Consider the following 14,276-nt stretch of genomic DNA (forward strand, 5'->3'; position numbering starts at 1 on the left):
TTAAGCCAGCTTTTTCACTCTCCTCCTCCACCCTAATCAAGAGGCTTGTTAGTTTTCCTTCGCTTTCTGCCATTAGAGTGGTATCATCCACATATCTGAGATTGTTGATTATTTCTCCTGGCAGTCTTGATTCCAGCTTGTAACTCATCCAGCCTGTCCTAACTTATATATGATGTGCTCTGTGTATAAGTTAAATAGACAGGGTGACAATAAATAGCCTTGTTGTATTTGTTTCTCAATCCTGAACAAGTCAGTTGTTCCATATAGGGTTCTAGCTGTTGCTTCTAAGGCTCACGGGTTTCTCAGGAGACAGGTAAGAAGGTCTGGTATTTCCATCTCATTAAGAGTTTTCCACAATTTGTTATGATTCACACAGTCAAAGGCTTTAGCGTAGTCAGTGAAACAGAACTAGATGTTTTTCTGGAATTCCCTTGCTTTCTCGATGATTCAGCAGTTTGATCTCTGGTTCCTCTGCCTTTTCTAAGCCCAGCTTAAACACCTGGACGTTCTCAGTTCACATAACGCTGAAGTCTTGCTTGAATGATTTTGAGAATAACCTTACTAACATGGGACATGAGTGCAGTTGTCCAGTGGTGTCAACATTGTTTAGTATTGCCCTTCTTGGGAATTGGGATGACGATTGACCTTTTGCAGTCCTGTGGCCACTGCTGAGTTTTCCAAATTTGCATATTGAGTGCAGCATTTTCACAGCATCATCTCTTAGGATTTGAAATCGCTCAGCTGGAATTCCATCACCTCCTCTGGCTTTGTTCATAGTGATACTTCCTAAGGCACACTTGACTTTACATTCCAGGATGTCTGGTCTAGGTGAGTGATCACACCATCGTGATTATCTGGGTCATGAAGATCTTTTTGGTATCGGTCTTCTGTGTATTCTTGCTGCCTCTTCTTAATATCTTCTGCTTCTTTTAGGTCCATACCGTTTCTGTCCTTTATTGTGCCCATCTTTGCGCGAAATGTTCCCTTGGTATCTCTAATTTTCTTGAAGAGATCTCTTCTTTTCTTTTCTCGGCTATTTGTAAGGTCTCCTCAGACAACCATTTTGACTTTTTGCCTTTCTTTTTCTTGGGGATGGTCTTGATCACTGCTTTCTGTACAGTATCATAAACCTCCATCCATCCATAATTCCTCAAGTACTCTGCCTCTCAGATCTAATCCCTTGAATCTGTTTGTCACTTCCACTGTATAATCATGAGGGATTTGATCTAGGTCATACCTGAATGATCTAGTGGTTTTCCCTACTTACTTCAATTTAAGTCTGAATTTGGCAATAAGGAGTTCATGATCTGAGCCACAGTCAGCTCCCCGCCCTGTTTTTGCTGACTGCATAGAACTTCTCCATCTTTGGCTGCAAATAATATAATCAATCTGATTTCAGTATTGACCATCTGGTGATGTCCACGTGTAGAGTCTTCTCTTGCGTTGTTGGAAAAGGGTGTTTGCTATACCAGTCCATTCTCATGGCAAAACTCTATTAGCCTTTGCCCTGCTTCATTTTGTACTCCAAGGCCAAATTTGCCTGTTACTCCAGGTGTTTCTTGACTTCCTACTTTTGCATTCCATTCCCCTATAATGAAAAGGACATCTTTTTTGGATGTTAGTTCTAGAAGGTCTTGTAGGTCGTCATAGAACCATTCAACTTCAGCTTCTCGGCATTAGTGCTTGGGGCATCAACTGGGATTACTGTGATACTGAATGGCTTTCCTTGGAAACGCACAGAGATCTTTCTGTCACTTTTGAGATTGCACCCAAGTACTGCATTTCGGACTCTTGTTGACTATGAGAGCTACTCCATTTCTTCTTAGAATTTCTTGCCCATAGTAGTAGATATAATGGTCATTGAATTAAATTCGCCATTCGGGTCCATTTTAGTTCACTGATTCCTAAAATGTCGATGTTCATTCTTGCCATCTCCTGTTTGACCACTTCCAATTTACCTTGATTTGTGGACCTAACATTCCAGGTTCTTATGCAATATTGTTCCTTACCACATCAGACTTTACTTCCATCACCAGTCACATCCACAGCTGGGCATTCTTTTCACTTTGTCTTCTTCTTTTAATTCTTTCTGGAGCTATTTCTCCACTGTTCTCCAGTAGCATATTGGGCACCTCCCGACCTGGGGAGTTCATCTTGCAGTGTCCTATCTTTTTGCCTTTTCGTACTGTTCAGGGGGTTCTCAAGGCAAGAATACTGAAGTGATTTGCCATTCCCTTCTCCAGTGGACCATGTTTTGACAGAACTCTCCACCATGACCTGTCCGTCTTGGGTGGTGCTCCACGGCCTGGTTCATAGTTTCATTGAGTTAGACAAGGCTATGGTCCATGTGATCAGTTTAGTTCAGTTCAGTTTCGTTGCTCAGTTATGTCCAACTCTTTGCAACCCCATGGACTGTAGCACGCCAGGCCTCCCTGTCCATCACCACCTCCCGGAGTCAAACTCATGTCCATTGAGTCAGTGATGCCATCCAACCATCTCATCCTCTGTTGTCCCCTTCTCCACGTGCCCTCAATCTTTCCCAGCATTAGAGTCTTTTCCAATGAGTCAGCTCTTCACATCAGGTGGCCAAACTATTGGAGTTGCAGCTTCATCATCAGTCCTTCCAATGAACACCCAGGACTGATCTCTTTAGGATGGACTGGTTGGATCTCCTTGTAGTCCAAGGGACTCTCAAGAGTGTTCTCTAACACCACAGTTCAAAAGCATCAATTCTTCGGCGCTCAGCTTTCTTTATAGTCCAACTCTCACATCCATACATGGCTATACCAATTTACATTCCTACCAGTAGTGTAGGAGGGTCTCCTTTCCTCCACACTCTCTCCAGCATTTTTTGTTTGTAGACTTTTGATGATGGTCATTCTAACTGGTATGAGATGATATCTCATTGTATTTTGACTTGCATTTGTCTAATAATTAGCCATGTTGGGCATTTTTTCATGTGCCTCTTAGCTATCTGAATGTCTTCTTTGAAGAAATGTCTGTTTAGGTTTTCTGCCCATTTTTTGACTAGATTGTTCTTTTGATATTGAGCCACATGAGCTATTTGTAAATTTTGAGGACTAATCCCTTGTCAGTTGCATTGTTTGCAAATATTTTCTCCCATTCTCTGAGTTCTTTTCTTTCTGTTTATGGTTTCCTTTGCTATGCAAAAGTTTTTGAGTTTAATTGGGTCCCATTTGTCTGTTTTTGTTTTTTAAATTTATTTTAACTGGAGGATAATTACTTTAGTTTCAATTACTCTAGACTTCCCTGGTGGCTCAGATAGTAAAGCGTCTGCCTACAATGCGCGAGACCCAGGTTCAAACCCTGGGTTGGGAAGATCCTCTGTAGAAGGAAATGGCAACCCACTCCAGTACTCTTGCCTGGAAAATCCCATGAGCGGAGGAGCCTGGTAGGCTACAGTCCATGGGATCCCAAAGAGTTGGACACAACTGAGCAACTTCACTTTTACTTTTCACTTTCATTCTAGAAGATGGATTAAAAAAGATATTGCTGCTATTTATATCAAATAGTATTCTGCCTTTGTTTTTCTCTAAGAGTTTTACAATATCTGATCTTATATTTAGGTCTTGAACTCGCTTCAAGTTAATTTTTGTGTATGGTGTTAGGTTATTGATTTGAGGTATATTTCCTTTTTTAATTATGTTTATACCACTAAAGATATCCCTCTAAGCACCACTTTAACTGCATACCATACATTTTGTTTATCATGTTTTCATTTTCATTTATCTCAAAATATTCTTTAATTTCCTTTGTAATTTTCTCATTTGGTTGGTTATTTAGAAATATGTTGTTGAATTTCCCATATGTGTGAATTTCCCAAATTTCCTTCTTTTATTGATTTAATTTTATTTCATTGTGGTTGAAAAACATACTTTGTATAATTTCAGTCCTTTCAAATTTATTGAGCTTTTTTATAGTTGTGACATGTTGATAAATTGTAGGGAATGCATCATACACACTTGGGAAAAAAACATATTCTATTGTTTGGAAGAGTTCTAAAGATGTGTTAGATTCTGTTGCTTTATAGTGTTGAAGTCATCAATTGTTTTTTCACTGATCTTCTAACTGTTCTATTATTGAAGTCTTTGTTACTGTTGAATTGTTATTTCTCCTTTCAGTTCTGTCAATTTTTGCTTTATTGTTTTTGCTTCATTGGGGCTCTGTTAGATGTATATTAATTTATAAATGTTATCTTCTTAATGGATTGGTCCCTTTTTAAATGTATAATGTCCTTTACCTCACAGGATTTTGTTTTAACATCTACTTTGTCTAATGTTGGTGTAGTCACACCAGCTCTTTTCAGGTTACTATTTACACTGTATACCTTTTTCCATCCTTTTATTTCCAACCCATTTGTGTCTTTGGATCTAAAGTGTGTCTCTTATGAACAGCACATAGTTGGTTTTTTTAAAAAATTCATTCTGCCTAGCTCTGTTTTGTAGTTGGAGTGTTTAATCCATTTATATTTAACATAATTACCCATAAGGTAGGATTTACATCTGCCGCTTTACTAATTTTTTTAATGTTTTATGTGCTTTATTGTTCCTGTTTCTCCATTACTGCCTTCCTTTGTATTAAATAGATATTTTTTGTGAACTGTTTTAATTCCCTTAATCTTTCTTTTACTGTATATTTTTAATTTATAGATAACAGAGTTACAAGCAAAAATACCTGTCTGTTGTACCTATATGTTGCTACATTTGCTGGTACCCTTTATTTCTTTGTGTAGATTCCAGTTATCATCTAATGCCCTTTTATGTCATCTTGAAGAGCCCCCCTTAATATTTCTTGTAGGATAATTGTTATAGCCTCACAGTCCAGACTCCATGAAAGAATGGACACTGGTAAATTACCCCACACAATTTAAATTGAGATAGAGAGAATTGAAATCTTAGCAATATTGAATCTTCTCATACTGGAACACAATATATCTCTCCATTGTATCTAGGTTTTTGATTTGTCTTGTCAGTATTCTGTAATTTTCAGCATGTCATATATTGGATTTTTTTTTTTTTTAGATTTTTACCTAAAAATTTCATGGATTTTGATAGTTATAAATGGAACTTTTAAGAAGTATATATTTTCCAATTTCTTTTCTAATATATACAAATGCAATTGATTTGACCTTGTGATCTTCAACATTACTAAAACTCTTATTCAGGTACCTTTTTTGTAGATTTTTTTGGAATATAGAAACTCATGTATGTTGTAAGTAGAGACAGTTTTATTTCTCTCCAGTTTCTATGCCTTTTATTACTTTTTCTTACCTAATTGCACCAACTAAGCCCGCCTGTTTGATGTTGAATAGAAATGTCAAGAGAAAGTGTTCTTGCCTTTTTCCCAGTCTTAGGGGAAAATACTCAGTCTTCCACCAATATTGGTATTAGTTGTAGGTTTTTTTATAGATATACTTTATAAGGTAGAGATGATTCCCTTTTGTTTCTGGGTTACTAGGTTTTTATAATAAATTAATATGAATTTTGTGAAATGCTTTTCCTTTGTCTGTTAAGATGGTTATATGATTTTTCTTCTACAGTCCATTGGTGTGAATTATACTAATTAATTTTGAATGTTGAACATGCTTTGTGTTACCAGGATTAACTTCACTTAGTCCTGATTTGTTATCCTTTTATGTATTGCTGGATTCATTTTGCTAATATTTTTGGAGGATTTATTTTTACATCGGTATTTATATGCTCGAGTTAATATTTAAATAAGTGCCAAGCACCAGAAGGACTTCTGGTAAATGCACACTATGCAGTTTGTTATAACCCACCTGCTAAAGACATCTAGAAAAGCAGGGGAATGTGTTCATAAGATACCATTTATTTTATGGTTAAAAATGTCATTTTAAAAACAAGATAGTTTTTTTGGATCTGCATAGATTTCTTTTCTCCCTCTGTTTTTCAAAGGTAGACATAAATGCATTAACCCTCAACATGCAGACTCTAGAGGAAAAGAATAAGCAACTGACAGATAAGATTGCTTCCCTAGAACCTGAGCAAGCATCTTCTGATTACCATTGGGTGGGTATAAAAAGGTCAGTCTAAAGTAGGAATTAATGACTAAAGAGTTTTTTACAAATCAGAAATTAGGAGATGGGTTTCTTCATTTGTTTGTGTTTTGATAATTATCACAAATCCTGAATAACGCAGGCTAAGTATGTCAGAGAACCCTACAGTATTCAGGCAATAGAAGATTTAGGAAAACAGCTGTTAAACATCTGCCTACACAGATGATCTGTAATGATGAAAAGTACCAGTATTTCTAACATTTTAAAATACTTTCTTTTCCATAAATTGTGGGAAAGAAACTTGTATTTTTTTTCCCCCTGACCGTTCTATCTGTTGGGAAATCAGTAGTAAGTTAGATTTCTTAAAGCTGTTTGACAAGGTCATTGCATTACAAATAAATGAAAAAAAAAGTGAAAGTGAAGTCGCTCAGTCGTGTTAGACTCTTTGTGACCCCATGGACTGTAGCCCGCCAGGTTCCTCTTTCCTTTGGATTCTCCAGGCAAGAATACTCCAGTGGGTTGCCACTTCCTTCTCCAGGGGATCTTGCCGACCCAGGGATTGAACCCAGGTCTCCTGCATTGCAGGCAGACCCTTTACCATCTGAGCTTCCAGGGAAGTCATTACAAATAAACATAAGTCTTACAACATCTCCAGGTGAAAGAGACTTAAAGAGATTGTTCTGTTAAGCAGCTAGTAAGTTTTCTGTGTGCTTTTGAATACTTAAGAATTACCTATTTCTTTTATAGTATGCAATTCAGCTTTCAGAATTCCAAAGAAGATGTGAAGTCTGTCTTAATCTGAGCTGAATTCTTTCAAGCTCTGTCATAAGCTGCTCATTACTTCAACTATGAAAAATTACAGAAACTAAATCTAAATCCTATTAGTTTTCATGCCCCTGGAGCCAGACTACTTGTGTTTCAATTTTGGCTGTGACCTTGGGTATGATCCTTAACCTTTCTGAACCTGAGTTTCTTAATCTGTCAGAATGGGGATAATACTATTATTAGGAGGTTGTTGAGATTAAGTAAGTTAATACATGTAAAGCATGTAGCACATTGCTAACATTTATTGAATTCTTAGTATCTCAGCTATCCATGGAAAAAGCCTGTTAAGTTCCTTTTGGAGCAGCAGGGTGTATTAGCTCTAAATCCTGGTACTATCTCAGGCCAGCCTTCCCTCCCTCAAAATTAAAGATTCATCCTTGTCCTTTGCTGGTTGGCCAGACCTCAGCTGGGTTTATCTACCCACCAGGTTTGGATCTCTGTCAGTGTGCATGGTTCTTTCATGCCTGTACTGCCAGCAGGCAGACCTGTGGCCTTATCCTTTCAGTGACTTTGACAGATCTTGCGGGTAACTTGGTCAATGTTGATTCTTGCCTGCTCACCTCACCTTCTGATGAAGGTCTCCCAGTGATTACCCATACCTCAATTCCAGCTTACATGTCTCTGCATAGAATCTTCTCTAACCAGGCCTGCCTGGAAGTGTGCAGTTGGCTGTAATGAGTCTTGAGGAAAGAGGTCAAGATTTTACAACTGTTTTTTTTAATCTGAGCAATATCATTAAACCTATTGCCATTCATTGCTGGCAGTATATTTTTGTTCTTTAAAAATTAACACTTAATTCTCAATAAAAACTACCCTCTAGCTTAACCTCTTATTTTTAGAGATGTACATATGAGTGTGTGTCTTATATGCCACACCATAGATTTAAATTCAGACCCAATTTTAACCCATGGCTTCATTTACTGTGTGACCTGGACAGGTTCTTAACCTCTGTGGCCTTCAGTGCCAAGGGGATCTTCCCTGTGGAGCTTCCCTGAGGGCTCCTACAGCCTACTGTGCATACTCATTAAAATAGTTACTTCGTAAGTTAGAAATTGACCTGTTTCATGCCTCTGCTTTCATGCTCTTATAATGTAAGAAGAATAGTTGCTTATCTGTATTCTTCCTTGCCTAGCATAGTACCCATACATAATAGAAACCTTGGTTGGGTAAAACACAAAGAGGGTCATGTGTATCTTGCCAGGCTGTGAGGCTCAAATATGATATTGTGAGTAAAGTACCACTCAAAGGGCCAGCATACAGTATCCTTGTATAAATATCATGCTCGCTTTTTTTTCTCACACTTCCTAATGTTAGGTTTATGACTCAATGCACATGAGTTTGAGCAAGCTCAGGGAGTTGGTGATGGACAGGGAGGCCTGGCGTGCTGCAGTTCATGGGGTCGCAAAGGGTCGGACACGACTGAGCGACTGAACTGATTTCTAAAGTTTATTTAAAAGATTAATAGAATTATTTATGCCTTTGCCTAAAAAAGGAAATTCTATCAAGGAAAATGTTGCCATTATTTAAAAAATTCGTATAAGAGACCCAGACTGTCCAAGTTCTTTTAAAAAAATAAAAGTCTTCAACATTCCAAGAAGACAGGTATAGTATTTTTGAGTGTTCTTATGTGTAATAGCACGTTTTTGGTTAAATCTAGCTCTTGATATTTTATAAGCTTTATCTACACTCTGCCATACTTTGGGCACCTTGATTTATAGGACTGGGAACTGAATTTTAAATTTTAAATAGTTAAGCTTTTATTTCAGTAGTTATATGGTGTAGCTTTGTTTTTGTAGTGTTATTGGCCATCCTTGTGATATATTTTCTGCTGAAGACTTGATCAAAACATAACCCCAAATGTTCATTTGTGGGATGATTTTACATTTTTTACACCATAATTTCTAAAATGTTGCGTTAAAGGAGAACTGTATGTCTTCTGTAGACAAAAAAAAAATTAATGTTATGATAATATATCATTACTAGTCTCCTGTTTATTGCTAGCAGTCTACATTTCTGTTAGGTTACTTTGAAAGTAATACTTTATTGGTCCTAATGCTTTAAAAAAAATTGCCTTGGTGGGAGCAACACACAGGGATTAAAAGTGAAACTTTAAAAAACTGAAAGTGTGAATATGTATAAATAAGTATGAAATATTGATCTGATGTGACAAATGCCTGGATGGCCATACTAGTTAGTAACCTACTGATCCCTAATATTGCGTATACATTTTTATATTGAATGTACATAATTTTATAGTAGGACTAGTCACTATAATTTTTCCATCTTTTTTTTTTAAGTCTAGAATGTCTGAAATAGCTTAATTCTTCTAGTTAAGGCAACTACCAAGAAGAATACAATGCTTCAGACTAATGTGATCTCTTATATAATATATGCTATCATGAAAATATTTGAACAGAGGAAAAAATGAGTTACATATTATATAGTAATCTAGTTTGGAATATGTTTTTACTTTTATTTGGAAAATATTCACAATATTTAAGGTGAAATAAAGTGCACCACAGATTGGCTATGTTGAAGACAGTGAGGAACGTCTCTTGTATATCTCAGTTAATATCCCAACATATATGTTTTTATCTTTAAAATTTGCCTAAAGTTGAATATAAATTCTTTGGCTTTAAATGCTAAAAAGGAGCCTTGTTCTGTTATTCACAGATTAAGCAAATATAAGCCAGAAATAATGATTTTGTCAACATAGGATATTTACCAACATTAACAAGACTTGGAACTCAAAATTAACTGCAAATGATCCATAGTGCAGCTAGTTGGCCTATGTGATTAAGAATTTGTGTTCTTAGTCACATTTGCTTTTGTGTGTATTATCCCTATCATGAACTTATGAAGATGATTTTGACATAATGGCAAATATCAGTATTTTCTGTTATTAAGATACAACAGTGAAACTGATTGTGGAAGGTGAAAATTTCCATCTTAATCACTAGTAGTGTTTCTGAAGTATACCAGTAAGGTCCAAAATTTAATCAAGAGAATCTATTTTATACTTATTTCTTCTGACAAGGTGAGGGAAAGGCATATGAAAAAAATAACTGTCATTATTGAAGGTTGTTTTAATGATTAAATATGTAATTTCGTGAAATATAGAGGCTTCAGTAATGTTTGTCCTAGGTAACATTGTGTTGGGTACTTGATCAAACAATGTTTCCAGCAAGCATTTCTTTTGCTTTTTCAGTTTTTTTTTTTTTTCCCTAACTGCCTTTTAACTGTGGTAACTGAAGTGTCTCCTGTTGTCCAAGTGGTTGTGACCATTTTCTTAAGGAGCTACAATTATCCCTCAGTATCCATGGAGGATTAGTTTCAGGACCCCCACAGATACCAAAATCTGTGGATACTCGAGTCTCTTATATGAAATGGTATATTTGCATATATTCTAGGCACATCCTTCCATATACTTTAAATCATCTCTAGATTACATATAATACGTAGCACAATGTAATGCTATTGTAAGTAGTTGTCAGTTGCCCATATGTGGCAAATTCAAGTTTTGTTTTTTGGAGCTAACTGGAAATTATTTTTTTCCTGAACATTTTGCATCCACAGTTGGTTGAACCAGTGGATATGGAACCCTATGGATACCGCGGGCTGAATACATGTAATCCTCAAATGGCATATCTGTAACCACTAATAAAACCATCCCCATCTGGCTTAGATTGCAACTACAAAGGGATAATTTGTGTAATAAAAATAGTTAGGAAACAAAAACAAACTCTTTGACTCTTAAGGCACTCATACTTCCATTAGAAATTTCCCTATCTATCGCAGGGCTTCCTGGGTAGCTCAAATGGTAAAGAATCTCCCTGCCATGTGGGAGACCTGGGTTCGATCCCCAGGTCAGGAAGATCCCTTGGAGAAGGACATGGCAACCCACTCCAGTGTTCTTGCTTGGAGAATTCCACAGACAGAGGAACCTGGTGGACTACAGTCCACAGGGCCGCAAAGAGCTGAACACAACTGAGCGACTAACACACACATATGTGTTGCATATTATACTATGATCAGCTGTCTAAGGAAGGACAAAGATGTAGCAGTAGCAAATAAATATGAATCCTGGATTCATTACTGTAGAAATAGTAAGGGTGTAAATGCTTGTTTAAGAAGAAAAATGATTATTCATTCTATGTCTAGAGATACTGATACCTGTGTTTGTTTTATTAGCTTGCCCAACAACAGGTGGAAAACGTCTTGGGAAAAATTACTGACAGTAAAAATAAACTGGCCTATGAAAAGGGAAAACTTCAGGTATGAGATTTCATTTTCTGATTTTTTTTTTTCTAATTTTCTAATGCCAGTTGTGAAGCTAAATATTGCTGGACTTTGAAGAGGACCTAGCTCGGTCATTTACCAGTTCTGTAACTTTGGACAAGTTTTTAAACCTCCGTAAGCTTGGTCCCTTATTCAAATCCAGCTGACCTCTATTTACACACTTATAATGCTGAAACCTAAAAGTGTGATCCCAAGGTTCATTCTGTGACAATATGAAACTTCATTATAATTATTTTATGCATAGTCATTTGCTGCCAATGTAGAAAGCCTGTGTTCTCTTTTTATTGAAGTTTTGTTGATTTCCAGTATTATGTTAGCTTTGCATGTACAGCAGTGATTCAGTATTTTTATAGGTCATACTCTAAAGTTATTATAAAATATTGGCAATATTTCCTGTGCTGAACAACAGATTCTTATAGCTTATTTTATCCATGATAATTTATACCTCTTAATCCCTCACCCCTGTCTTGCCCCTCCTACCATCCCTCTCCCCACTGAAAACCACTAGCTTATTCTCTGTATTTATTGGTCTGTCTCTGTTTTGTTGTTTTCATTCCTTTGATTCTTCAGATTTTTTAGATTTAGATATAAGTGCTAACATACAGCGGAGAAGGCAATGACACCCCACTCCATTGTCTAACATTTCACTAAGTACCGTATCTTTCAGGTCCATCCATATTATTGCGATGGCAAGATCTCATTCTTTTTTATGACTGAGTAATATCCTGCTCTGTGTGTGTGTGTGTGTATGCCATATCTTGATGCAGTTGTCTGTTGATAGGTCTTTAGATTGCTTCCATATCGTGGCTATTGTAAATAGTACTGCTGTGAACACTGCCTATGTCTTTTTGAATTAGTATTTTCATTTTCTTAACATATATACTCTGGTGGAATTTCTAGATCATGTGTTAGTTCTACTTTTAGTTTTTTGAGACGCCGCTATACTGTTTTCCATAGCAGCTACAACAATTTACATTCCCACCAACATTGCAGTCGGGGTTATCTTTTCTCCACATCCTTGTCAACATTTGTTATTTGTGGCCTTTTGATGTCACATTCTGACAGATGTGAGGTGATATCTCATTGTGGTTTCGATTTGCATTTCCCTGATGATAATCAGTGTTGAGCACCTTTTCATGTGCCTGTTGGCCCTCAGTATGTCTTCAGTGGGAAAATGTCTATTAAGGTGTTCTGATCATTTTAAAAATTTGGTTGTTTGGGAATTTTTATATTGAATTATATGAACTGTTTATATGGTTTGGATATTAACCACTTATCAGTCATAACATTTGAAAACATTTTCTCCTATCTAGTAGGTTGTCTTTTCATTTTGTCAGTGGTTTTCTTTGCTGTGCTAAGGCTTTGAAGCTCAATTATGTCTCATTTGTTTATTTTTGCTTTGTTTCCTTTTCCTTAAGAGACAGATCAGAAGAAAGATTGCTACGATATGTGTCAAAGTGTGTTCTATAGTTTCTTCTAGGAGTTTTATGGTTTCAAGTGTTACATTCAAGTCTAATCCATTTCAAGTTAATTTTTACAAATGGTATAAGTTGGTGGTCCAGTTTTCCAAGCACAGTTCAGTTCACTCAGTTGTGTCCAACTCTTTGCGACCCCATGGGCTCTCTTTGTCTCTTTGTCCGTTGATGCAAGATGGGTGTTAAAAGTCCCATACTATGATTGTATTGTTGTCATTTTCTCCCTTTATGGCTGCTAATATCTGCTTTATATATTTAGATGCTCCTATTTAGATGTACCTATTTAGGTATATATATGTTAGTGAACATAAATCCAATTCTTCTGTGGATCCCTTTGTCATTATATAGTGCTGTTTGTCTTTTGTTACAGACTTTGTTTTAAAGTCTACTTTATCTTATATGCATACTGTTACTTCACCTTTTTTTCCTCTTCCACTTACATGAACTATCTTTTTCCCTTCTCTCACTTTGTGTGTGTGTGTGTCTCTGAAGTGGGTCTCTTGCAGACAGCATGTAAATGGGTCTTGATTTTTATCTAGTCAAGTACCCTATATCTTTTGATTGGAGCATTTAATCCATTGATTTGTAAGGTGATTATTGATAAGTATGCACTTATTGCCATTTTGTTACAATGTCTCTGATCAGAAACATTCAGGCAACAAAAGATGTGTCAATATATCTCTTGTCAATGATGCATTAAGTGTGCACTCCTCCCCACCCTCCACAACAGCAGCCTTCACCCTAGTGTGGAGCTGCTTTGGGACAAGAGGGAAGAGCAGGAGCCTGTGGGCTGGAATGGTCCCCACATGTCAGTCAGAGTTTCAGTTCAGCTTCTGCCCCACCACTTTTTACACATACTGGTTATGGTTGCCCTCACCCGGTTCAGGCACAGGGCTGGGTTTGATCCAGCTCCATCTCCCCCAGTTGCTCACTCTCCTTGACAGTGCCAGCCTTTGCCCTAGTGGGGAGCTGCTCCAGAGCAAGCGGGTCTGGAGCTGATATCTGGTGTGGGCTCGGTCACCTATTGGGGCCCCAGGCTAATTTCCATTGGTTTCCTCTGCCTTGTTCCTAGGAGTAAGCAAGCCTGTGTGTGCTCTTTAGGAGTGGGGTCTGTTCCTTACAACTCTCTGGTATGTCCCACTGATTTTCAAACCAGCTAATGGGACTCATCTTTCCAGTGTTGGTCCCCAGAACTGGGATTCCTAATATGTGGCATGAGCCCCAAAATACCCAGGGAGGATCTCTGAACCTATGATATCGCCTTGTCTTCTGTGTCCCTACTAGGGGCACAAATCCTGACCTGATCACGTCTCCCTTCCTGCCAAACTGTATTTGTCTTTCTTTACAGCCTTGGTTGTAGATGTCTTTCTACCAGGTTCATTTGTTTTTAATGAGAGCTGCTTCACATATAGATGTAATTTTGATTTATTTGTAAGGATAGATGAGCTCAGTGTTGTCCTACTCCACCATCTTGGTTTTTATCACATATGTTTTCTTTTTTTGCTGAATTTTTCTAACATTTCTAAAAAGAAATAATCCTGGAAATAGGTCTTAAGGCAATGGAATTGACTTGAGTGCATGAGATGATTCTTTAATTCCACCGTTCTTTAATTTAATGTGGGTTTTGCCTCTGTAGTATC

At 37.1% G+C, this 14,276-nt stretch overlaps 1 protein-coding gene across 6 annotated transcripts in view; it reads left to right on the plus strand.

Annotated features, from left to right (window-relative positions):
* The window catches only part of CCDC150 (coiled-coil domain containing 150), a 94,892-nt gene that overhangs the window by 45,289 nt on the left and 35,327 nt on the right, over nucleotides 1-14,276 (plus strand). For 3 of the 6 annotated variants that reach the window (XM_081581455.1, XM_081581454.1, XM_081581456.1), the window contains exons 14-15: nucleotides 5,937-6,050; nucleotides 11,054-11,137. In XM_081581455.1, the coding sequence (XP_081437581.1) occupies nucleotides 5,937-6,050; nucleotides 11,054-11,137 (198 nt within the window). The remainder of the gene's footprint in view (nucleotides 1-5,936; nucleotides 6,051-11,053; nucleotides 11,138-14,276) is intronic. The other 3 variants (XM_081581458.1, XM_081581457.1, XM_081581459.1) reach the window with 1 other exon arrangement.

Source organism: Giraffa tippelskirchi, chromosome 3, assembly GCF_054371585.1.
Source record: "Giraffa tippelskirchi isolate mGirTip1 chromosome 3, T2T-mGirTip1v1.2.pri, whole genome shotgun sequence".
In the NCBI taxonomy this organism is placed as follows: domain Eukaryota; kingdom Metazoa; phylum Chordata; class Mammalia; order Artiodactyla; family Giraffidae; genus Giraffa; species Giraffa tippelskirchi.